Source organism: Manis pentadactyla, chromosome 3 (assembly GCF_030020395.1).
Source record: "Manis pentadactyla isolate mManPen7 chromosome 3, mManPen7.hap1, whole genome shotgun sequence".
Lineage (NCBI taxonomy): Eukaryota > Metazoa > Chordata > Mammalia > Pholidota > Manidae > Manis > Manis pentadactyla.
In genome coordinates this window covers 213,897,076-213,920,760 of record NC_080021.1, presented here as the reverse complement: position 1 = coordinate 213,920,760, position 23,685 = coordinate 213,897,076, and the positions used below count along the sequence as shown (strand labels likewise).

Genomic DNA, 23,685 nt, shown 5'->3' with positions numbered 1-23,685 from the left:
GACTGCACCTGCGGGGAAGGTGGGGACAGGGAAAGAGGGGCAGGCATTGCATCAGACTTCTCATACCACACGGCCTCATAACTCAGACCTCTCTGTCCACTGCAAAGGGGAGAAGCCGGGAAACAATTTTACAGAGCCGATTCAACCGTATGGTCCACACTAGCCTTCAGATTGTCTAGTCATGTCCTGTGACTTAATAATAATAAATAATAATAATAATTGCTAACTTTGTTGAGTACTTAACACAGCACCAGGCGCTGTTCTCAAAAAATCCTCATAACAACCTCATGAAATAGGTCAGGCTATTATTATTCTAGTTTACAGGTGAGGAAACTGAGGCTCCAGGGTCATGTGACCTGCCTATGATCACATAATTCATATGTGGTAGAGTCAAGATTGGAGTTTGGGAAATCTGATTTCAGCTCATACTCCACATGCGTGTACATGTGCTACATACATACTTGTTAGAATCACTAATTACTGTGTTAAGACTAACACTGAATTCAAGCAAGAGTTTAACTTGTTTTAACTTAATTGTTACACTGTCTGTCCCCCTAAGTTGAATGTTAGCAGAAATTGATATGTTTAATTCAGGAAGCTTTAACTTGGTCAAAAGAAATTTTCAGCTCACCTACAGGCACATTGTGCCTTAGTGGCCAACATCTGACACCGTATGTAGCACAGTTTTAAAAAGATAAGAGAATCCATTCATGATAAAAACTCTCAATAAAATGGGTATAGAGGGCAAGTACCTCAACATAATAAAGGCCATCTATGACAAACCCACAGCCAACATCACACTGAACAGCAAGAAGCTGAAAGCTTTTCCTCTGAGATCGGGAACTAGACAGGGATGCCCACTCTCCCCACTGTTATTCAACATAGTACTGGAGGTCCTAGCCACAGCAATCAGACAAAACAAAGAAATACAGGGAATCCAGATTCGTAAAGAAGTTAAACTGTCACTATATGCAGATGACATTATATTGTACATAAAAAAACCCTAAAGACTCCACTGCAAAACTACTAGAACTAATATCAGAATTCAGCAAAGTTGCAGGATACAAAATTAATACACAGAAATCTGTGGCTTTCCTATACACTAACAATGAACTAATAGAAAGAGAAATCAGGAAAACAATTCCATTCACAATTGCATCAAAAAGAATAAAATACCTAGGAATAAACTTAACCAAGGAAGTGAAAGACCTATACTCTGAAAACTACAGGACACTCTTAAGAGAAATTAAGGAAGACACTAACAAATGGAAACTCATCCCATGCTCTTGGCTAGGAAGAATTAATATAGTCAAAATGGCCATCCTGCCCAAAGCAATATACAGATTCAATGCAATCCGTATCAAATTACCAACAGCATTCTTCAATGAACTGGAACAAATAGTTCAAAAATTCATATGGAAACACCAAAGACCCCGAATAGCCAAAGCAATCCTGAGAAGGAAGAATAAAGTAGGGGGGATCTCACTCCCCAACTTCAAGCTCTACTATAAAGCCACAGTAATCACGACAATTTGGTACTGGCACAAGAACAGAGCCACAGACCAGTGGAACAGAATAGAGAGCCCAGACATTAACCCAAACATATGTGGTCAATTAATATATGATAAAGGAGCCATGGACATACAATGGGGAAATGACAGCCTCTTCAACAGTTGGTGCTGGCAAAACTGGACAGCTACATGTAAGAGAATGAAACTGGACCATTGTCTAACCCCATACACAAAAGTAAATTTGAAATGGATCAAAGACCTGAATGTAAGTCATAAAACCATAAAACTTTTAGAAAAAAACATAGGCAAAAATCTCTTGGACATAAACATGAGCGACTTCTTCATGAACATATCTCCCCGGGCAAGGGAAACAAAAGCAAAAATGAACAAGTGGGACTATATCAAGCTGAAAAGCTTCTGTACAGCAAATGACACCATCAATAGAACAAAAAGGTATCCTATAGTATGGGAGAATATATTCATAAATGACAGATCCGATAAAGGGTTGACATCCAAAATATATAAAGAGCTCACGCACCTCAACAAAAAGCAAATAATCCAATTAAAAAAGGGGCAGAGGAGCTGAACAGACAGTTCTCCAAAGAAGAAACTCAGATGGCCAACAGGCACATGAAAAGATGCTCCACATCACTAGTCATCAGAGAAATGCAAATTAAAACCACAATGAGATATCACCTCACACCAGTAAGGATCGCCACCATCCAAAAGACAAACAACAACAAATGGTAGCGAGGTTGTGGAGAAAGGGGAACCCTCCTACACTGCTGGTGGGAATGTAAATTAGTTCAACCATTGTGGAAAGCAGTATGGAGGTTCCTCAAAAAGCTCAAAATAGAAATACCATTTGACCCAGGAATTCCACTCCTAGGAATTTGCCCTAAGAATGCAGTAGCCCAGTTTGAAAAAGACAGATGCACCTCTATGTTTATCGCAGCATTATTTACAATAGCCAAGAAATGGAAGCAACCTAAGTGTCCATCAGTAGATGAATGGATAAAGAAGATGTGGGACATGTACACAATGGAATATTATTCAGCCATAAGAAGAAAACAAATCCCACCATTTGCAACAACATGGATGGAGCTAGAGGGTATTATGCTCAGTGAAATAAGCCAGGCGGAGAAAGACAAGTACCAAATGATTTCACTCATCTGTGGAGAATAAGAACAAAGGAAAAACTGAAGGAGCAAAACAGCAGCAGAATCACAGAACCCAAGAATGGACTAACAGTTACCAAAGGGAAAGGGACTGGGGAGGATGGGTGGGAAGGGAGGGATAAGGGTGGCAAAAAAGAAAGGGGGCATTATGATTATCATGTATAATGTGGCGGGAGGCACGGCGAGGGCTGTGCAACACAGAGCAGACAGGTAGTGATTCTACAGCATCTTACTACGCTGATGGACAGTGACTGTAATGGAGTTTGTGGGGGGGACTTGGTGAAGGGGGGAGCCTAGTAAACATAATGTTCTTCATGTAATTGTAGATTAATGATACTGAAAAAAAAAAAAGATAAGAGATGGCAAGATCAGAAGGGGAGCCTGTGCCTTGAGGCGGCTTCCCTCACGAGTTGCCACCCTCAGTCAGTCAGCAGATCCCATGACGAAGGCGAGCAGGGCAGCGTTGCCCACCGCTCCTTCCCATCTCGCTCCAGCCACCAAGGTCACGGTCCTCTCTCGCCAGGATCCTTCTTAGCCTCTCAGCAAGCCTCCTTATTTCTGCTCTTGGCCCTGTATGCTCTTTCCTGTCCAGTAGCCAGAACGATCTTTTAAAAACCTGCTACTTCTCTGCTTCAAACCTCCCCAGGCTTCTCCCCAGCCTCACTCGGAGTCCCAGACAGAGTCCTGTAGCGGCTTCCGGTCCTGAGAGAATCTGGTCCCTGAAACTCCCTGGCTTCTCTGTCTCGTTCCCTCAGCTCCAGCTGCCCCAGCCTTTTGATGGTGCCACGAACAGGGCCTTGGGTCCTTAAATGGCGACTCCTTCTGCCTGGGATACTCTTGCTGCATGTATCCTCATCCCACATTTCATTTGGAGCACGGCTCCAAGGTAGCCTTTTCGGAGAGGCCTCCGGGGCATCCTTTCTGAAACAGATCCCCATCGTGCCAAGACTTTGTCCTCTGTTTCCTGGCCCCGTTCTACTGTCATCCTTGGACTCATGGATTTCCTTGCTTATTTCTGTCATCCTGCAACTTGAAAGCAATCTCCATGAGAAGAGAGCCTTCGCTTTGTTCACTGCTGTATCCCAGTGTCCAGAACAACACCTATGCGTCCTTGTGGGCATGAATGAGTTGGACGGAGGAGCAGGTTGGATGGAGAAACCAAGGCACCAGGCGAGGGGGTCCCTGGTTGGCTACTGAACCGAGGGACAGACTCCGGGTGGAAGGAGGGAGTCTGCTCACGACCCCTTGGCCCGGAGAGAAGGGATCTGCGGAGAAAACCTACCCTGATGTACTGGAATTCTTCCACGGGTGACTCCGACAGTGGGGACAGGAGGGGGGTGCTGGGCACCCCGTATGGCTTGCTGTGTTTCCTTGTGATCAGAAGCAGTTTATTCCGAATGGCAACGACGATTCTCAGCTCTCTGCTGTGGTGAGTGTTAATGGCATACAAGTGGCAGCCTAGGAAGGGACATAAATGATGCTGAGCACATGACAGGAGGTTGGCATCCCCTAGGCCTTGGCGGCCTGGAAATACTTCAGAAGCCTGGAGATGAAGCATAATCCAGGGAAATGACTAGGAATGTTCCTGCCATCAGGCAAAATGGCGACTTGCAATATAAACTGAGTTACAGGAAAATTAAGGAGGTCACATTCCCTAGAATTTGTGGTCTTAGTTTCATGCTAATGACATGACATCAATTAAAGTACGGTGATCAGCACTCCAGGAACCAAAGTCTAAAAGTCTCTTTTCACAGACTGGCTAACAAAGCTTAACTCATCTCCCAAACTTGTTACCAGGGCTGGAATTTCCCCTCATCCTCAACGTGTTTTTCTTTCAGGTCTCTCTTAGGGAAACACTGGTGCTTTTCTGGCACAGTTTCCAAGTAAAAAGAAAACCAATAAAATTAAATTTCTGCTCATCTTTATTTTCAGTAAAATCTGACGAAAAAAATTAAGTGAACAGAAACCACCAAAAGACGAACTGTCAAGTCACCTTTAGTTTTCTCAAGCTTGTTCTCCCTGCAGTCACACCTGCTCTTCACGGCCTGTCTGCCCCCCACGCCCCTGTGCACGGCGCTGAGCCGGAAGACAAAGAGGCGGGCGTCTTTTCCTGGTGAGATGAAGAAGACGGGGAAGGACGTGAGTGGGAGGGAGAATGTCCCGGAGAACCCACAGGGCGGGTAGGTTGTGCAGGAAACTCCTGCTAGAGGAATGAGGATTTGAGGGGTTCGAGAAATCAGGAGAAACCCCTCACCTCACTGCCCTTACCTACGATGCATTTAAGGATGTGCCACCCCACCCCTCTCTCCCTCAAAGCCCCCTCCTCAGAGAACAAACGGGCCACCCAGGGGCCCAAGCACTGGGCACCAGAAGAAATAGCTGACATGACTATGTGGTCGGACTGCCTCCCAGGGAACACAAACACCTTTGTCTGCTCTGAGAATCAGAAGGTCCAGGGCCTCCAGCACGTGCATCTGTTTCACTGGCAGAGTTTTGTCAAACACGGGCACTGATGGCAGGTCATCTGGAAAAGGGAACACGGTTACTCAGAAGTGCAGGCCAGCCCATGCTTTCCAGAACCTATAACAGTATCCGTGGGTAGTTTTGGACCTCAGTTCTCTAGGCAAGGAAAGGGGTCAGCTTCTAGAGCTTTCATCAGGTCCATAGTCAAGTTCAAGCACTACTCTCCTCTCGGCCCAGGCAGAAGGACTGATGTTTCATTCCCGAACATACCCAGAACCTTCTGTAGGAAGCACAGCAGCTGGTCCTGCAAACGATATGCTTCTCCCCAATGCTCATCAGAGAAAAAGCTGCGTCTCTCAGTCCCAGCTTTTACTGAGGTTGCAACTGAAGGACTGAACAGCAAGTTAGAAAAGCGAAAGGGTAAGCCCAGCTATTTCTCTTAGGGATTTTCTTATTTTAATGTAATGCTTGAAACTGCATCACGTCTTAGGCTATTTCGTATATTTCTCAAGAAAGCAAAATTAAAATTTCCTTTTGTATTGAAAATACACACTATTCCAACATGCCTGTGTCTGTATCAATAGTAGTTTATCTATCAATTTTCAGTATTTCTCTATATAGGAATATGAAATCTCCTTTTCAGACAAAAAAAAAAAAAAGAGACTAATTAAATTACCTAAGTAACAGGATAAAACCTAATTTTAGTATAAACATGCAGGAAGGTGTCAGGTAAACGGATGAGTAAAGACCCTGCACTTATACACAGGGTTTGTTTTTAAGCTTCCTTGCTGGGATCTGAAATTGCAGGCGATTCCTCGGCTCCTGGGGTCCCTAGGACACGCTAACAGAGCAATCAGGGCTGTTCCACAGGCAAGGGGCCTGTTCTGAGCTTGATGCAGAGCCAGGAAAAGGCAAACGGTGTCCCGGGATGGTGTAGACAGTTTTAGCAGGGGAAGTGGCCGGCTTATTCAATCCCTGTACTTCCTCTGACGCTTAGGTCTTTAAGCATTCTGCTGTGGGCTTGCTTGTTTCTTTAATTATGATTTATGTGCAAGGCCCTGAGGGTCTTGGCTCTCTGAAGTCGTCTGGCTGGGAGTCCACTCCGCCCTGAAGGTGCCCAGGAGGGACAGCTTTTATTTTCAGGACAGGATTAATAACTGCCTCACAGGGCAGGGGGCTCCTGCAGGCCAGTGAGGGCACTGAGCTTTTAGCAGACAGAGGGGCTGGTCCTAGTTCTCCTGAATTACTGGGGCTAATATAAATCCTGATAGTCTACCTGACTCTTTCCTTCCTTCCTCTGCCCAAGGCCTTTACAAAAGGAGTTGATTCTTAGGAACCTTTGTGCTTCTGGGCCGACTTGATTTTCCAAACATGGGATGATCCCTCCAGTACCTGTCATTACGTCTGCATAGATACTCTCAATTTTTCATTTTGTGAACAGCAGCTAACATACACGGAGGGCTTCCTGCATGCCAGGGCCCAGGGCCAAGTGTTTCACATGTTATTTAACTGCAATGTCTCAGTAGCTCTATTAGATAAGGGACTTCTGATGCTTTAACAGATGAGGAACCTGAGGCTTGGAGGTGCTCTAACTTGCCCAAGGTCACGTGTTGAGCATGTGGAACCCACATCTGTGCAAGGACAAAGGCCTGTGCTCCCTGCCAGTGGTGTAGTCTGAACACAGCACCGTATCCCCGCGGATGGACAGGGTGACCCAGAAGCAACAGTGCTGTAAGGAATTAAGTGACAGAAGCATTTCAGTTTACATTTAAATCAGAAGGACCCTGTGTAGCTGCCCAGCCTCGTACAAAGCAAATTAGCATTTATTCTCCATGGAATCTTTCTCAGGTGGCTGCTGAGGCTCACACACAGCAGAGGAAGGCAAAGGAGGCAAAGGTCCCTATGGCGTTGGGAATCGCTTCCTAACAATGTTTTCCTGCTTGTAATCTCTTTATGAAGAAATCACCTTTTAGAGCTGGCTTTTCTATTAGTGCAAAACCAAAACAAATGGTGATGGCATATTTAGTTTCCCTTCAAAGGAGGTTTTGCTACATTTTAAAATACAAAGGATCTTGATTTTAATAATGACCTTGAGAGAAGCAGACTCTTAAGTGGGTGAGTCTAATGAAAGTAGGCAGAGGCTAGTGGGTGGAATGGCCCTCAGCCTGAAACAAATGGAGAGATGTACTTGCAGAAAGAGCTCATAATATGATTAAGTATAGACAAGAAACAGGTAAACAGAGATAACAAGAGAATGATGGCTTAAAAGCACAAGGAATACAAAGAAAGCCTTAAGGGTTATTCCATTTGTAGCAGAAGCAAACAGGGAAGCATCATGTTATAATTAGGACGTGAAAACAATAATCTGAGTGACAAATCCCAGCTGGCAGTGGGTGTAACCGACTACCACCTGGGTAATAAAATGATTTACCCTCAGGCCTGGGAGAGAAGAATTTCTTGGCAAATCACAATAATCCTTAGAACTGACACCTCCGCTAAATTCTGGATCCATAAACATGACAGTTTCAGACAGGGACTTGGTCATTTTGGTTTGGAGCTTGCATTTAAAAAAGCTGAATCAGCTCAAATATAATTTTTTCCTCTGTCTTCAGGCAAGCTCTATAAATAGTAACTATGAAGCATGCTCTTTCTTTCCCCAAAAGGCCAACAGGTGAGAATTTAACAGTCTTTTAATCATAGCAGTCTTCCTAATTATTTGTCCGGGACTGTACTTTTGGAAATCTGTGTTAAGGTAAAGGTAATAACATCAGTACAGTTTAATTCAATTTTAATAAAATATAACTGGTTTAGTGGAAAGAGCACGGGACTGGGGTTCACCTCTGGGTTCTAGTTCCCAACTTGCCATGAACCAGCTGTGGGGCGTTGGGCAAGTCACATGGTTTCTTTAGGCTTTGCTTTCTTCCTCAATAGAACTAAGAGACTTGATGGGACCTCCAAAAATCTGCTTTTTTAAATAAAAAATATATTCTTTCATTTGGTTGCACTTTTGGCAAAATCTGCAAATTTTGTTACTTTTTGGCAGGTTCATAGGGATATAGAAAAGATAAGAGCCATGTTTAATAAGTTACTACTATATGCCAGACGTGGCTTTAAGCACTTAATACAGGCAACTTAATTTAATCTCTACAACTGATCATCCCCATTTTGCTTATGTCAGCATTTTTCATCATTATAAAATATTTCAGACATTTAAAAAATGATCCCCACATTAGGGAAACCTGATGCTCAGAGGTTTTCTTCAAGATCACAAAGATTCTCTGATTGTTCTATAGTTCCTGAAATTAAATATTTCGTTTCTGAGTCTATGAATTTTAAATTATCTGCCTTTTAGCAAATTAATTATAAATACAATTTAAATGTTGATATACATGTAAATTCTAAAAATTATGTCATGACACCCGTTAAAACATTTAACAAAAATGACAGATGAGGTCAGGAAAAAGTCCGTTATAAAGCCCGGTCCACCTGTCCTGCCTTCCTGCAGAAGGCGCCTAGCACAGGGCCCAGCACACAGCGGGTGCTGGTAAATATGCAGAGTCAGGGTCTGAGCAGGGAGCGGGGGTTGTGGCCAAGGGTGGGAGGGTGCCACGGTTTTAGGCTGTGACATCCCCCTCACAATGGTGGCTTTCAGGATTCTCCTAAAATATCACTATGGCAACCAGAGATGGGCAGTGGCTTCTGTGCAATGGTGCATGTGCCCCTGGAAGATGCTGTCTCCATGCATGGCTCCCTCTGAAGCTGCAGCCGATGACCTGTTACCAGTGTGTGGCCCCTTTAACAGTCATTAGGAGTCTGGGGAAATCCAAAGGGGTCTCTTCATTGAAGGACATACAGCCTTGAGTCTAAATTAAATCCCCATCCAAAGCTGAACTCCCTCTACAGCATCCTTGCCAAGGGCATGTCCGATTGGTGGCTGATGTGTGGTGCCCGCCTCACCGTCAGGGAGCTGACTGATGCCTCAGGCAGGCCGAGCCATCCAGCTGTCAAAAAGTTTGATTTTATATTGAGTTGGAATATGTCTTCTTGTCAAAATCTTTTTGTTCCCACATCCATCAAAACGGGTTTTCTAAGACTTTTACTGTTTGTTTTGGACACCAAGTACTTTCAAATTAGAAATGCTTAAAAAAAAAACGAACTTTGGGAACGGGTGTGTCCCCCAGATAGTGGCTCTAAATAACAACGATGTCCTGGTTGATTTAAGGTAAAATGCTGGAACCATGACAAGAACTGGCAGAAAAGGAGATTCTTTTTGCAGGTCAGTTGCTATCCACAGACCAGTTGGAGACTTGGGGAGCAGATGAGCCTATCATGCATGACTCAGTCTCTGGCTCCTTCGCTCAGAGTGTATTCCCTCCGTTCATCCTGAAAACACGGCGTTATTTTTGTAAGGAAATGGAACTTTGCTAACCTCAATGCTGACAGCGCCTTTACCTGTAGAGAGTGCACTGGCGGTCACCCACGTAAGGTACACAAAGAAGACATTCGGAAGAGCAGTTACTCACTAACCATCCACTAGTAAGACACCGGCATCCGTGGAAACCAGCAGGGCCTGGCCCCAGGGGTCTGCACACACGGCTTCGTGAGCGAAATTACTGCAGAAACACTGGGGCTCCCAAGGCTGCAAGGCAACACAAGTGTGGGAAAATGAGTGCATCAGGAAGCACATGGCACAGCCCACCAAATGTGAGGGTGCAAATCAGATGCCCTCCACACCCCGCAGCCTGGTGGCTTCTGGCCTCAGTTACCTTTCTGAAGAAGAAAAGTCTCCTTCAAATGCAATAGGGAAATGTGAAGTCCTGTGTCCCGGGTACCATGACCTGTCTCTGTAAGTAATACTGTTCCTCAGAGGCAATCCAAGCACTGGTTATGTTTTTTAAGCAAACGTTTTTCTTTAACAGCTGGAAGTTGGACCAAGCCATACCCATTTTTTCCAGAATGCATATTAGTTCATCATAAAAAAGAAGTCTCGTATAGCTATAAAAGTCAGATGTGTTGCTGATTCAGCAGAAGTATTAAACCATACACAGTGCAAGACGTTGATATTAACATGAAAATGCTTATTGACCCATTTAAGACTACAAAACCTTAGAGACAAAGCAACACCTGTTTGTAGGAACAGGGTGCTAAGTACTGGCAGCAAAGCCTGCTCCTGTTCCCGCGTGATGCATTCACGCCAAGGGAGCTCTTTTCCTTAGTTTCATTTTGGCTTCCCTCCTAAAGATGGAACCCTCCCTCCCAACTGCCTCTGGGCAGCGGACGGACACCCGGGATCAGCAGGCACTCTTCAGTGGGGTCTTAGTAACACTGGAATTGTGGACATTTTCAGCAGGACCATTAACTGCCTTCCAAAGCATGTGGCTTGGCCTCACAGGACAAGGAAGCTTTTGGAGTTTCTCAGGGACAAGTTGAAATCTTACATCCTCACTTTTACTCAGTCACACGTGCCACCTGGGCCGGTATGAAACCGGTGTGTGCACGTGTGTGTGTGTGTGTACGCACCTGGCAAACGCGTGTCGCATACACAACGCAGAGTGATGGCTCTGAGGTCACCGCCAAGGTTGTCATTTGGGATGAGGGTGATTACATGAGTGGTACTGCTGTCTTAGAACAGTCCACTCTCCCTTCAGGGAACTCGCAAGCCTCAAAATGAATATTCTAATTGCTAAGATGAGGCTCAGAGTATTCCAAAAAGATCACGCAGCGAGGGTGACAACATTTCATAAACCAAAAAGGGCCACATGGGTGCAGGTCATTAATTGGAATGGCATTTCCCTAAGATTTCTTTGTGACTTACAACAGAACATGAAAAAGTGAAGCCAACATAAATGCCTAGTGGGAGACAGACACAGACACCAGAGCATTAGGTAACACCAAGACAGAAAACCTACTCTTAAAGAAAAAATGCTCTCTGACCAGAGGACACACGTTTAGGACACTTATGCTCAACAAGGGGTTCTTAACCCAGGAGATCCAAGGATCCTAGAGGGTACATGGAGGGCTTCAGGGGGCCCGTGAAACTCTGAAATTATATCCACAATGTGTATGTGTCCTTGTACACTTCAGTGGGCTAGTGTGTGTGGGGGGGAGGGGGGGGAGGGGTCCACTGCTTTCCTGGGCTCTCCCAGGGGCTCGGGACTCCCTGGTTTCTGAGGACATGATGTATGAAGTGTCAGCAACATGAACTCAGGCCTGGCCCCACAGGGGCTCTGCTCTGAGGACTGATGGCATTTGCCGTTGCACCGGACTCCCTTCTATGGTGTGAGAGGCTCAGTGTGGATACTGCAAGGCAAGAATGTGGTCCTCAGGCCTTCCTGCCTAAGCACTGGACTCCTCTCTTGCTCCCTCTAACAGTGTAAACAGCTCATGAAGTAATGAATGCCTAGGAGGTTGACAAAGCCCATTCTTGGGACACAGGACACTTTTAAGAACAGCATGTGGACTCTGGCCTCTGCACAGATGAGTGCACAGGAGTCCAGGAGGGCCTCTAGAGCAGTGCTCCTCCAAGGATGGCCTGCAGCCCCCTGGTGGGTTACGAACTGACTCAAAAAACTGAAGCTCTTTCTTATCTGTTCATTGGTGAGCAAGCTATAGTTCCACAGACTTTCATTTTATGTGTGCCTGAGAATGTCTTACCAAGGTCACTGAATCTTGCTGGAATTTGGTACTGATAAAGCCCTGGCTGTACCTTCTATCATGCCCATAAACAAGCAGACAGTGGGAATTTCTGCAACCCTGGGTAAAGAGTCTTTGCCATCAGACTTGTCTTAAATTAGTTGTGGATTTTTAGCATCAGTTGTATTTCGGGCTCATCATTTTCCCGAAACCATTCTTTCAAGTATGTATGTATGCTCTGTAATTCAGATACAGATCATCTATGTACTTTCCCCTAAAGTAAATGTATTCATAATTCTTTTGCCTTTATAATGAACCCTTCTGGGATGATATGCTGTCTGTAAATCTGTTCCATTTAGCTAACTTTTACATAGTCTGAACCTGGACATAATTAAACACATACAGTATTGCTTTCCAATACAACTTACAAGCAGTAAGTTCACACTGCAACTTATTTTTCTCTTCTACTCTTGATTACCACTTAGTTCCTTTTCCACAGAAAGTGGACACGAAAACTAATCAACAGGCCACAGAATTGTTTGGCTGGCTGAATGAACTGTAGATGAAGCAGTGATTTCTTCACTGTGGTTCTCTGACAACAGCATACTTGGGAACTTGTTAGAAATGCCAGTTCTCAGGGCCCACGCTAGACCCACTGCCTGAAAAACTCCAGAGGGTGGTTCTCATACACGCTACAGCTTGAGAAACATTGCCCTAGAGTGTGCTGTTTAGAGGGTGTCTGTGGTCCCACTATGTGAGATCTCCTCGGGAAGGCAGGCTCTTGACCCTGCCCCAGAGCTGGTGAATCAGAACATGCATTAGGTCAAGATGGCCAGGTGATCTGCACGCACACGGGGCTTGAGGGGCACCCCCGAGCCCAGTCTGCCCGTCCAGGCCTGGGCCAGTGGCTCTGCTCCACTGAAGCATGCAAAGGCACCAGCAGACTATGGAAACAGGGGGGCTCTCCCCAAATGCTGCCCACTTTACCTGGGGCTTCCCCCGGGGACTCTGCAATAGACAGGCTCTTCCTCCTCCTACCCCCCAAACCCCTTTTCAAAATCTCGGTAACTTCACCGAAGACGAAGGACATTCACAGTTGAACTTGAAAGCAACATCAACTCACCTCTTTTTTACAGATCCCTGAAGCCACCAAACTTGACGGCGCATCCCCTCTCACGATGGATTTCAGTTTTAGTGCCTTACAGAACAGAGATCTCTTTTAAAGTTTGTAATTGGGCAGTAAAGGAACAGCAGGATCAACAATGACGATTTGAAACCATTTTTAACAAAACAAGTAACTTCAGACTAAAGTTTCAGGTTCCCCATGCTGCTTTATCAGTGCAGATAAGGTTTGAAGTCAGCTGAATAGGGTGAAGCCCTAATGGCAACATCCCAGCCCAAATGACCCCAAATGCATTCTGTCATTTCACCTCATCAATAAATCAGTTCAGTGATTTCCAAACCATGAATATTGGAAAAACCTCCCAGGTCCCTCCCCAAACTCTGTAAGTAGAGTGGGGGGATCTTCAAACAAGCCCAAAGTCAGAGAGCCCCATGCTGATGCACCTGTTTGGGAAACAAGTTAGCTTTGCCCCTAAGCTTTCCTTGATCACCTTGCTTAGCTCTCTACTTTCGGATCAGAGCCTTCTCTGCAGCAGGCAGCCCTCTTCCTTCTTCCGGTTGTGACATGGGATCAAGGCAGAAAGCTGTGTAACCTCCCAGTACTGAGCAAGACTAATGTCCCAAGGGAGCAAGTCAAATGGGGAGTGAGTTCTTCCAAAATCTGGAATAACGTGACAACTGGGAACCACCAAGCAGTCGCGTGGAAATTTAGGTCCTCTGTGAGGACACCACCCCTCTCTGCTTACTCCTGACAGGTTCAAGGTGCTCTTCCCAAACTGGCTTCTCCCTTCAGAAAATGCTCAGGAGGCAGTCATACGGCATGTGCTCCCTTGACAAGAGGGAGTCCAGCCTGGGTGCCGAGGTCTCCTGCTTCTGGTCAGTAGCACCCGTTCTGAGAGAGCTCTGCTCTCTCACTCAGGGCTGCAGAGCATGCTGCCTACATGGTCATCAAAGACCTCCCTCGCCATTTCCACAACGATCCTACGCGAATTTCCAGAGCACAAGGGGGTAGGCAAACACGAAGCCTTTGCAGGCAGGCTCTCTGGTTTGGACAGACTCACAATTGCATGTCTTGCACAAAAAGGTTTCAGAGTAAAACCCACCTGTCCTACTCTGACAAACTCTGCCTGGCGGGCCTCCTCTTTCTTCCGTGCTGACTTGGGCGATTCTGGTAAGACGTCACTAAAAGATCGTCTATTAAGCATGTTCTAAAAAAGAAAAACAAGTTATGACTTTCAAAAATGGTTGTCGAGTCTCATCCTTTGGCTTCTCTTAATGCACAAACCTACTGGTCCAAGTGGCTCTATTTCTACCTTCTGTATCCATTCAATTAAGCACTTATGGAACACCACTCAGGTGTCGGAGGTGACGCCAGGTGCTAGGGATAGAGAGGGCAGGTGGACAGCCAGCACCGCGCAGTGGCTGAGCATGGGCTGTGGAAGCAAGCTCCTTACTTACTAACTTCCTAACAGTGCAATTGAACCACCACGTCACCCAGTTCCAGGGATCCCATTCTCTAGTGTGCCACCTCCTGGAATATGACAAACAGAATTCTGTGTGGATGGTTGCCCCTGGAGTTGTGCAACTCTGTGGCCCTCTGGGCAAGTGAGTTAATTTCTGAGTCTCAATGTCTTCATGTGGCTAATACCTGTCTCCCAGGTGTGTTAATGAGGATTAAATAAGGAAACAAATGTAAAGTGCTCGGCACAGCGCATGGGCACATACTCAGTGTTAATTCTCTTTTAGACCGTATTCCGAGGTGGGGTGCACTTGTTCAGTCAGCAAGTATTGGCTGGGCACCTACTACTCTGCCAGGTCTGGGGGATGTGACGTACACGGGCTCTGCCCTTGTGGAGCACAGAGTCTAATGGGAGAGACAAAGTCAGTAACTGATTATGTGATTGGCACATGGGATAATTTCTATGCAGGGCAAGTCTGCAGAGTATCTCCGAGCACTTAACAGGGGGATGTGGTTTCAGTGGGGGTTGAGGACAGCCTGCCCAAGGACATCACATGCTGGTCTTGGCACCCTCAGCCCCCTTCCCTGATCTTCAGGGAAAAAGGAAATGATAGATTCCTGATTATGGCCTGCTCTTCAGGGCCCTGTGGCTAGTCTGGCCCAATCCAGTGTGGGGTGAGCGGACGAGCCAGTGGGCAAGGTTACCTATAAATAAAATGGTGGTGGTCCCTGTGCGACAGGGAAGGGGCCACAGGAGCGCTAGCTCTTTTTGATGTCCTTCCCCTGCCTGGGCAAGCGCCTAAAAGCTGAGGCACATTTCCTTGCAGACGCGGTCAGCAAGGCCTTTTGCTGGAGCTCACAGACGCACGGACTCTAGGGGAGGCTCCCCTCCTGTTCTGTGCTTCCTCGTTAATGCAGGAAATGCTGCTAAACAATGGCGATTTTGCTCTGACATCTGGTGATCTCACACTGAGTCTGGAAGCCTCCAAAGAGTACGGGTACCCCTTGAGGCTCTGGGCTCCCTAAGGGAGGCACCAGGTCTCATCAGTGTGGACATACCCTCAGCCTAGGAAACGTCGGGCACAACATGGATTTTCAGGAAATGTAAGCGCTTGCTACTATAGTGCCTGAATATGGGGCTGGCCAGTAAGTCTCTGGAAATATCTTAGAAAGCATCCAAATCCCCACATCTGCCTTTCCATCAGCGCTATGGCACTGGTAGGCTTGACCAGTGCCACCAAGGACAGCGGTCCCCCAGAAGGAAGCTCGATGCTCTGGGGACTGCTGATTGACACTCATGTCCTCAGCCTGCACCTCGATGTCCACAGGCCCTGGTTTTATGAAAACCACGTCCCGGTGTGTTAACATTCAATGTCCCCTCCTTGTGGTGGCACTAAGAATGTCAGCCCATGGTGGACAGTAAGGCTCAGGTAACTCCTGCGCCTTCTGGGACTTGTCCTCCCAGCTCAGACCCCTGAGAAGGAAGGAAGACCGTGGACCCAGGGTTACCTTATGCAAATCTGGCATCAAATCCTGGTATAAAGACCGGATCAACATATCCAGTGTACGTCGACGCTTCTGGGCAAATGTTGGGGTTTCCAAAGTGGCTTTTTCACCATTAATTACTGAAATAAATCAAGTTATAAAGGGAGTTACAAATATTAACATGTTATTGGAGAATGTCCTTCTCAAGGAAATGGCTCACAGTGAACACCATCCACTTCCCTAATACTGGTCTTACCATTAGTATTACCCTTCCTTCATGGGACAATGCTTAAAGACTCTCTAAACTTCTCTATACAAGCCCATACATAGGTATGACTATTTCACCTTCACCGTTGGACTGAAAGCTTCCAGAGAAGAGGATATATCTAAATACATGAAGACCTAGTACAAACCCAACCTGCTCCCATCCACCATTCCACCCACCCACCCATCCCACCCATCCACCCACCCACCCATCCATACACCCATCGCCCACCCATCCATCCATCCACCCACCCACTCATCCCATCCATCCATCCACCTGTCCACCCATCCAACACGTGGGCCAAACCACCAGGATGCCATTCAACAGGATTAAAGGTGTTTTTTGGCTGTACTTTTTAATGCCTAAAGAGTACTGGGATTCTTAGCCTAATGGACATTTTTTCTGAAACAAAAAGCTGGTGGTTTAGTGGACTAGACACTAAGAATCAATCAGGTGTCATGCCCAGTTCCACATCAGAGCACAGATCAGATGGTGTGCAACAGAAGTTAAGGGCTTGACAGCAAGTTATGGGTTTGAATCCCAGCTGTGCAGACATAAGCAAATCATTTAGGTTCTTGGGCCTCAATTTTCTACATTGTAAAATGGATATAACCGTATTTCTGTATGGGGTCACTGTAAGAATTTAGATGATATAATACATTTAAAGAGTTAGCACAGTGCTAGGTGTATCGAACTAAATACATATTAACTCTTGTTCTTCTCATACACAGGGTCAAAGGAAGGGCGGTGCTCACAGACTGGGGAGTGAAGGCCTCGGGAAGGGGCACTGCCTAGACAGCATCCGCATGTTGGGGGGCAAACGGAGCTTGTCCGTGCAAGACGCCTCTTACGGGATTTAAACTCCGCATGCCTGTTCTTTTTTCTAATTCTTTAATAGGGAATTTTTGTTTGAGGATATTTTTTCTTTAGTACTCCAGAAAAATCCATTTAAAATGACTTGTTTTGGCTGAATAAGGGGAAAAAGTCAAAATTTCTGCAGAAATGCCATTTCCTGTTATCTTGGAGTTGCCTACTTGGCCTGCAAGCTGATCTTTCAGCTGTGATAACCAAGGGGCATTCTGGGGGAGCAACGTAGCGGAGCTCTTGTGGTTCAGAACTGGGGGCTCACGGCCAGGCACCTGGGTATTACTGGTGGAGCAGAAATGTACCCTCAGCAGCTAGTGACCCTGGCTCAGGTTCTCCATGCGTCATTCATAGTCCCTCTGTCTCCGTCTCTCTCCCTCTGGGTCCTCTCCGAATCTCTCTCTCACACACACACACACACACACACTCCCTAACAACTCTCCCATCCCTAAGAACACATGCATGACCATTCGTTGCTCCACCTCCTTCCCACTCTCTCACAAAAGGCATGGAAACATACATAAGCAGAGATCAAGGACTGGTTGTATCAGAACCCTAAGCAAAATGGTAATTTGAGGTCCCCTGGTATTGTGAGCAGGTGAGAGTAGATAAGCTTCAAGGCGGGTGAGCAGGATGGTAGGTACACAGGAGAAAACCGGTACAACATTGCCAGAAAACTACATACATTTTATAGGAAGTATGAACAAATATGGAATGGATCAGTGCTTACACAACTGTATCTTTTTATACAGCATTCTGAGGGGATTTGAAGAAATGGATTCTGATGTACAACAAGGTGCAAAAACATTTCAAAATTGAAACTTACATTTCACTAGCAAAAAGTCCCTGAATTCCTGGCGGTCTGTAAACACCGGTGGGGATGGCAAGGGTGGGCCAAAGAGTGGTACACTTTCTTCTGAAAATATTTTCAGCCTATGTACAGAGAACATTTCAGAATTAGTTGGTTTTCCTTCAAAGATCACCAGTATTTGGACTTTAAGTTTGTCTGGTTGCCTATGTGATGTATTAGGAATATTTATTTTACGACAGCATGCCTTCTCTAGAGCCACCCTGGTCACCAGGCATGTCCTATGTGCTTGAGGGCAGAGGCCAAATTGTCCTGTATCCTTTGCTGTGAGCAAGGTCAGGCACCCCAGGAATAGTGGCAAAGCCCCCACTGAGCCCCGCTGCACAGCACTGACCACCTCTCCCCACCCTGCTGAGGTAGTATCATCACCTTCAGTCTACAGATGAGGCCAGGGCTCCAAGAAGATAATCACCTCTTTCAAAGCCTTAAAGGTAATAAATGACAGAGCTGGGAGTCCAACTCAAATCTGTTGGGCTTAAAATTCATGTTCTTTTCACAACATCATGATACCTTTTAACAGATTAATTTTTTGAGAACAGAAGGATAAATGGGCAAGGTTGTGGCCTATGGAAAGGGGGTTCTCCGGTCAAGATCAAACATACCAAATGTGTGCCCACTGTAGAGTACCCTGACCCTGGGTCTACCGCACCACATGGAACAAGTTTTCCCTGAAGAGGTGGTGACCTTGAAGAAAGTTCCATGCAGTGAAGACCTCACATCAAATCAGTCAGGAAATGTGTGCACCAAGAGTCTCATAAAATGACTGTCAAACGAATGCGTAAACATGAATTAAGACAAGCAATCACGAAAAAGTCATTACCTACCTATAATTGTCATTTTGTTGATCGTACCTCACTAAGGCAAAAATATCTGTGGGGATGGTTAAGGAAATTAATCAACAACCCTGATGCTCACAGTCAACGGCTTGTGGTTTGAAAATCCCTGTGCAGAATCATCCTAGACATCCACGCGGTGGTCAGAGTCCCTGTCACTCGTAGGTTGAGAGGGAAGCTTGATTTCTTTAAAAGAGACAGTCCCGGAAGACACAGGTTCAACCTCCGTGTGCTCCTCCTTTGGGGAAAGCGCTAAGTCTCCAAATCTGTCATAAAAGCAATACGAACAAATGTGTGAAGCAAACCAAATGGCCAACAAAGCACGAGGAGCAGTTCCTTTGCCTGGAGATACAAAACGAGACCCCAGTGTGGAATCAGTCATAGACTTCACCTCACACATTTTGAAAAGAAAAGCAATTTAAATATTCCCACTTTCACCTTCCTTCTGGCTTCGGCAGATAAAACAAACCAATATAGCTGGTGGGAGCCTCTCAGATGAGTCTGTGCTGCTTGTGTCAGGCTCGCTGTGTCTACACTAGAACCACACCCCTGTCCAGCTCTTCTTCCTCCTCCCTGGCCATCTCCCACCCAGTTTTCCTTAGCTCGGGCTAAAAAGCCATCAGTCATAGCGGCAGACTCGCAGACACCGAGCAGTGACTGGTGGTTACCATGGGGGAAGGCTTGGGGTGGGTGAGGGGGATAAAAGCGCAAAAAATTCTCAATCATAACAAAAGTTAGTCATGGGGATGGTAGTGCAGCACGGAGAATATAGTCAGTGATTCTGTAACATCTTCCTATGTTGACGGATAGTAACTGCACCAGTCGGGGTGAAGGTGTAATAATGTAGGTCACTGGTGAACTAGTGTGTTGTATACCTGAAACTAATATAAGATTGTATATCAACTATACTTCAATAAAAATAAAATAAAAAGCCACCGATCCCTCAAAGTGTTTCCATTCCCGGGCGCAGCAGACAGCATCTGCACCAACTATCTGCTTGTCCCTTTCCAGAAACAAATGTGTCAAGCCCCAAATCTACAACTACAGGAAATTCCAGAAATGTAACGAGTCCCTCTCGGTCACCTAGCGTCACCTCCTTTGCCCTCCTGCATTGTACCTGGAGAAGTTTTCTGTTCTACAAGAGGATGCACAGCAGGAAGGGGAAAAGACTTGTCCTAAATCCCAGGGAAAAGAGCAGATTATCACTTGGGAGCCAAACCAGTTATTAAAGTGTGGGTGCATTTTCATTTCCGTCCCTGTCCTCATGGTATAAACTGGGCAATTTTCAGCTTTTAAAAACTGACTGGCTATACTGTTAGGTTAAAATGAACAAGTCAAACTATGCAGAGCAATCCACGTCCAGATGCAATGAGTCGCAACGGTCCTGACTCCGAGCATTTTTACTGGAGTCTCCAGGGGACATTAATAACTAGACCAGAATTTATTCCGAACATGCCTCTTAGCTGCCTTTTACTTATTACATACAGCCTGTAGAGGCACCACCTTAGAGTCTCACTGTCATGGCCTGTGACCCAGAGCAACAGGGCTACGACTGGGTGTCGGTTAGGCTGGCCGTGCTCAGGTGCCATGCCCATCTGAGCTGAGCGTGAACATTGCCAAGAACCTCAGCAGGACTCTGCCAGCACTATGACCTAAACAGGGATTCAAGGAAGAAGAGCAAAAGCAGATAAAAATATGATTAACTCTAGCATTTCTCAAATTTCAAGACATGGTAATGCAGCATCTATTACTAGGGCTGAGAATCAACAAAGAAACATTATTTTGGCTTTTTATCTTAACTTGCAAGTTTTTATACCTAAAGCAAATTTCTCAGAGGATTCACTACCTATAATTCTTTTTATTCATTTATCATTGATGGGTGGAAGTTCCCCTCATTTCATAGACAACCTGACAAAAGAGAAAGACATTTCAGAGGTCAAGAATTCTTTGAGAATTAATTCATCTACTACCAATGGATGGAGAGAGGAGGGAGAAATACAATGCTGGGTCTCAGAATCGAGTGATGCAAAACAGCGATAACACACAAGGCAGTTGTAACAGTTGGCTGGAGGGCCATTTTAAGTCGATGAGGCTGACCAATAGTTTGCTTATAAACAGGAGTGTTCACAAAGGCCAGGATACGTGTAAAATGGGAGCGGATCATGGAAGGCTTAAAGGCAGGAGAAGGTTCCTCTCCTTCTTGGAACACAATGGTGACGATATCATTTCCAATGTGGCGCTTCCTTTCCACCTGGACGTAAGAATAAATAACATCACTGAGGTCACTCAAACATGGTGCATTCACAGGGTTAAGAAACTAACACAGCATCACCAACCAAACCAATGACCGCCGAGCCCCGAACTGCAGTCCCCTCTGACTTCTTGCCTCCCCTACTTCCCGGCCCCCTCTCCCGGCTCTCCTCTGCTCCTCTCTCAATTCAGGCCTGCAATTCCTCCTGCCTCCCCTTCCACAGAAGCCTCCTAACTCACCTCCTGGCCTCCACTCCCTCCCGTTTTCCAGCTCTGACTGTGTTCACTTTCACTCTTACTTCATCTCCTAAGCCTGGTGTTCAAGGCCCCCAGACAAGAGACATTGCATCAGAATTCCCTGGGGATGGGCCTCAAATATGTGTATTATTATAAATGCTTTAGCTAGCTCTGAAACAGAAACTTGGTGAGAACAATGGCCCTACCTAATCTGACCCCAGCTGACCTTTCCAAAATAATCTCTTAGGCCTGTGGTCAGCAAATTGTTTTCTGAAAAGGGCCAGGCAATATTTTTGGGTTTGCAGACCATATTGCCTATTTGCGACCATGCAGCTCTGCTGTTGTAGTGCAAAAGCAGCTACAGAGAATAAATACATAAATAAGTGGGCATGGCTACGTTCCAGTAAACCCTTATTTAACAAAATAGGCAGTACACTGGATTGGCCCATTGGCCATAGTTTGCCAAACCCTGTCCTAGACCTTGGCCTAATAGGCTGACCAGAATGATTCACTGTTCTCCATGGATCCCTGGTGTGTCCCCTATTCTACACTGTAAGCTCCTGGAGAACCGGATCCCTGTCTGTTTCATATTAGGTATTACTGCCATTTTGAAAATGAGGAAACTAAGGGTTAGAGGTGTTCTAATCATTTCAATTCAATTCAATTCAATTCAAGTGATTTCTTGGATATGACACTAAAGGCATAGCCAACAAAAGAAAAAAACTAAATTAGACTACATCAATATTCAAAACCTTTGTGCCTTAAAGGCACAAAAGAATTATTAACAGGAAAAAGGCAACCCACAGGATGAGAGAAAATATTTGGAAATTATTTGTCTGACAAGGGGTGATAACCATAATATATAAAGAACTTCTATAACTCAACAACAACAAAAACAAATAACTTAATTAAAAATAGGCACAGGACTTGACTATACATTTCTTCAAAGAAGATCTACAAATGGGTAATAAACACATGAAAAAGTACTCAGTATCACTAATTATTAGGAAAAGCACATCAAAACCACAATGAGATACCACTTCACAACCATTCGGACAGCTATTACAACAAAGACCAAAACAAAAATCTAGAAAATACTCAGTGTTGTTGAGGATGTGGAGAAATTGGAACTCTCGTGCATTGCTAGTGTGAATATAAAATGGTACAGCTGCTGTAGAAAATGATATGGAGCTTCCTTAAAAAATTAAACATAGAATTACCATACAACCAACAATTCCATATCTGGTATATACCAAAAAATTGAAAGCAGGGACTCAAACATTTGATATTTGAACATCAGTGTTCACTGCAGCACTATTTACACTAGCCAAAAGGTGTCCAACAGTCAAATGTTTATCAATGGATGGATGGATAAAGAAAATGTGGTAAACATGCAATGGAATATTATTCAGCCTTAAAAAGGGAGGCAATTCTGACACTGACCCAGTGGAGGGGTCAAGAAGAAGGCTGCACACCTGAGTCTACATTTCTCAAGAGAGGTCTGGCTGGGGATGTGAATTCAGGTGTCATTAGCATAGAAAAGCCACTTAAAGCCGTGAGACTGGGTGAGATCCTCCAGGGAGTGAAGGAGTGTGGGAAGAGAAGAGGACCAAGAGCTGAGCCCCGGGGCTCGGCAATGCAGAGAACGTGCCAAGATCACAGAGCTGGTTCGGGGCAGAGCAAGGCTTGGCCCACGTCTGGCTGACCACAGAGTCTGGGCTCCCATTGGTACTGGAGCGCTGGGGGACTTGGAGATGTGATTGCAGGATGCAGGAAGGAGGTGAGGCCCTACAGGGCAAATATCCACACGGCCCTCTGCCCCATCATGGTGTTTGGTATGGTGTGGGAGGAGGGAGAGATGTAAGAAGCTATTGTAATACTAGCACCTACAGACTCTTGGTGAAAGTTCATTTCTCTACAACAGATTTGGGATACGGCCTGGACCATTCCACTACTGTTCCAGATGGTGGGAGGTCACAAAGTCACCAAGATTTTATGAGCCAGGCTGGCCTCTGACTTTTTAACCATTTCCAAAGGCCCCCAAGAGCCACAGGCAGGTACAGAGAGAGGCTCCCAGAGACGGGGCCTTCTCTGCCCTCCTGGGCGCTTTGACCTCCTTCCCGTTGCTCATGCTGGGCAAGTGCAGGACCCGAGCTCTCACGAGCCACACAGCAGCCAAGATGCTGAGGACACCAGGGCCCACCTGGGGACATCTCGGTGCTCCTGGTGAGTTCTGTCCACCCTGCTGTGCCAACAGCCCCCCACATCCCCACCAAAGATACAGTTAAAGACCTGCCTTGAACTGTTATCTTTGTGCGTCTGTCTCTGGCTAATGCCCCTAGCTGTCACGGACACGGGCAGTCCTGGTGAAGGTATAGGGCTAAAAAGGTTGGAGCTGGGGGAGGAGGAGGATTGTAAAATATTTCAATGGAAGTTTTATGAGGTTATCGTTCAGTACAACTCAAGATTGTTGGGGAGGTCAGCCTGGTCTCTCTTCCCCACGTCACCCTGAGATCC

At 45.8% G+C, this 23,685-nt stretch overlaps 1 protein-coding gene across 5 annotated transcripts in view; it reads right to left on the bottom strand.

Annotated features, from left to right (window-relative positions):
- GARNL3 (GTPase activating Rap/RanGAP domain like 3) overlaps nucleotides 1-23,685 on the bottom strand; it is a 134,333-nt gene that overhangs the window by 20,480 nt on the left and 90,168 nt on the right. For all 5 annotated transcript variants that reach the window (XM_036913885.2, XM_036913886.2, XM_036913887.2 and 2 more), the window contains 10 exons: nucleotides 20,824-20,932; nucleotides 18,673-18,718; nucleotides 17,807-17,913; nucleotides 15,876-15,991; nucleotides 14,011-14,115; nucleotides 12,909-12,983; nucleotides 9,680-9,791; nucleotides 5,115-5,213; nucleotides 4,683-4,799; nucleotides 3,972-4,147 (listed from right to left, as the gene is read on the bottom strand). In XM_036913885.2, the coding sequence (XP_036769780.2) occupies nucleotides 3,972-4,147; nucleotides 4,683-4,799; nucleotides 5,115-5,213; nucleotides 9,680-9,791; nucleotides 12,909-12,983; nucleotides 14,011-14,115; nucleotides 15,876-15,991; nucleotides 17,807-17,913; nucleotides 18,673-18,718; nucleotides 20,824-20,932 (1,062 nt within the window). The remainder of the gene's footprint in view (nucleotides 1-3,971; nucleotides 4,148-4,682; nucleotides 4,800-5,114; nucleotides 5,214-9,679; nucleotides 9,792-12,908; nucleotides 12,984-14,010; nucleotides 14,116-15,875; nucleotides 15,992-17,806; nucleotides 17,914-18,672; nucleotides 18,719-20,823; nucleotides 20,933-23,685) is intronic.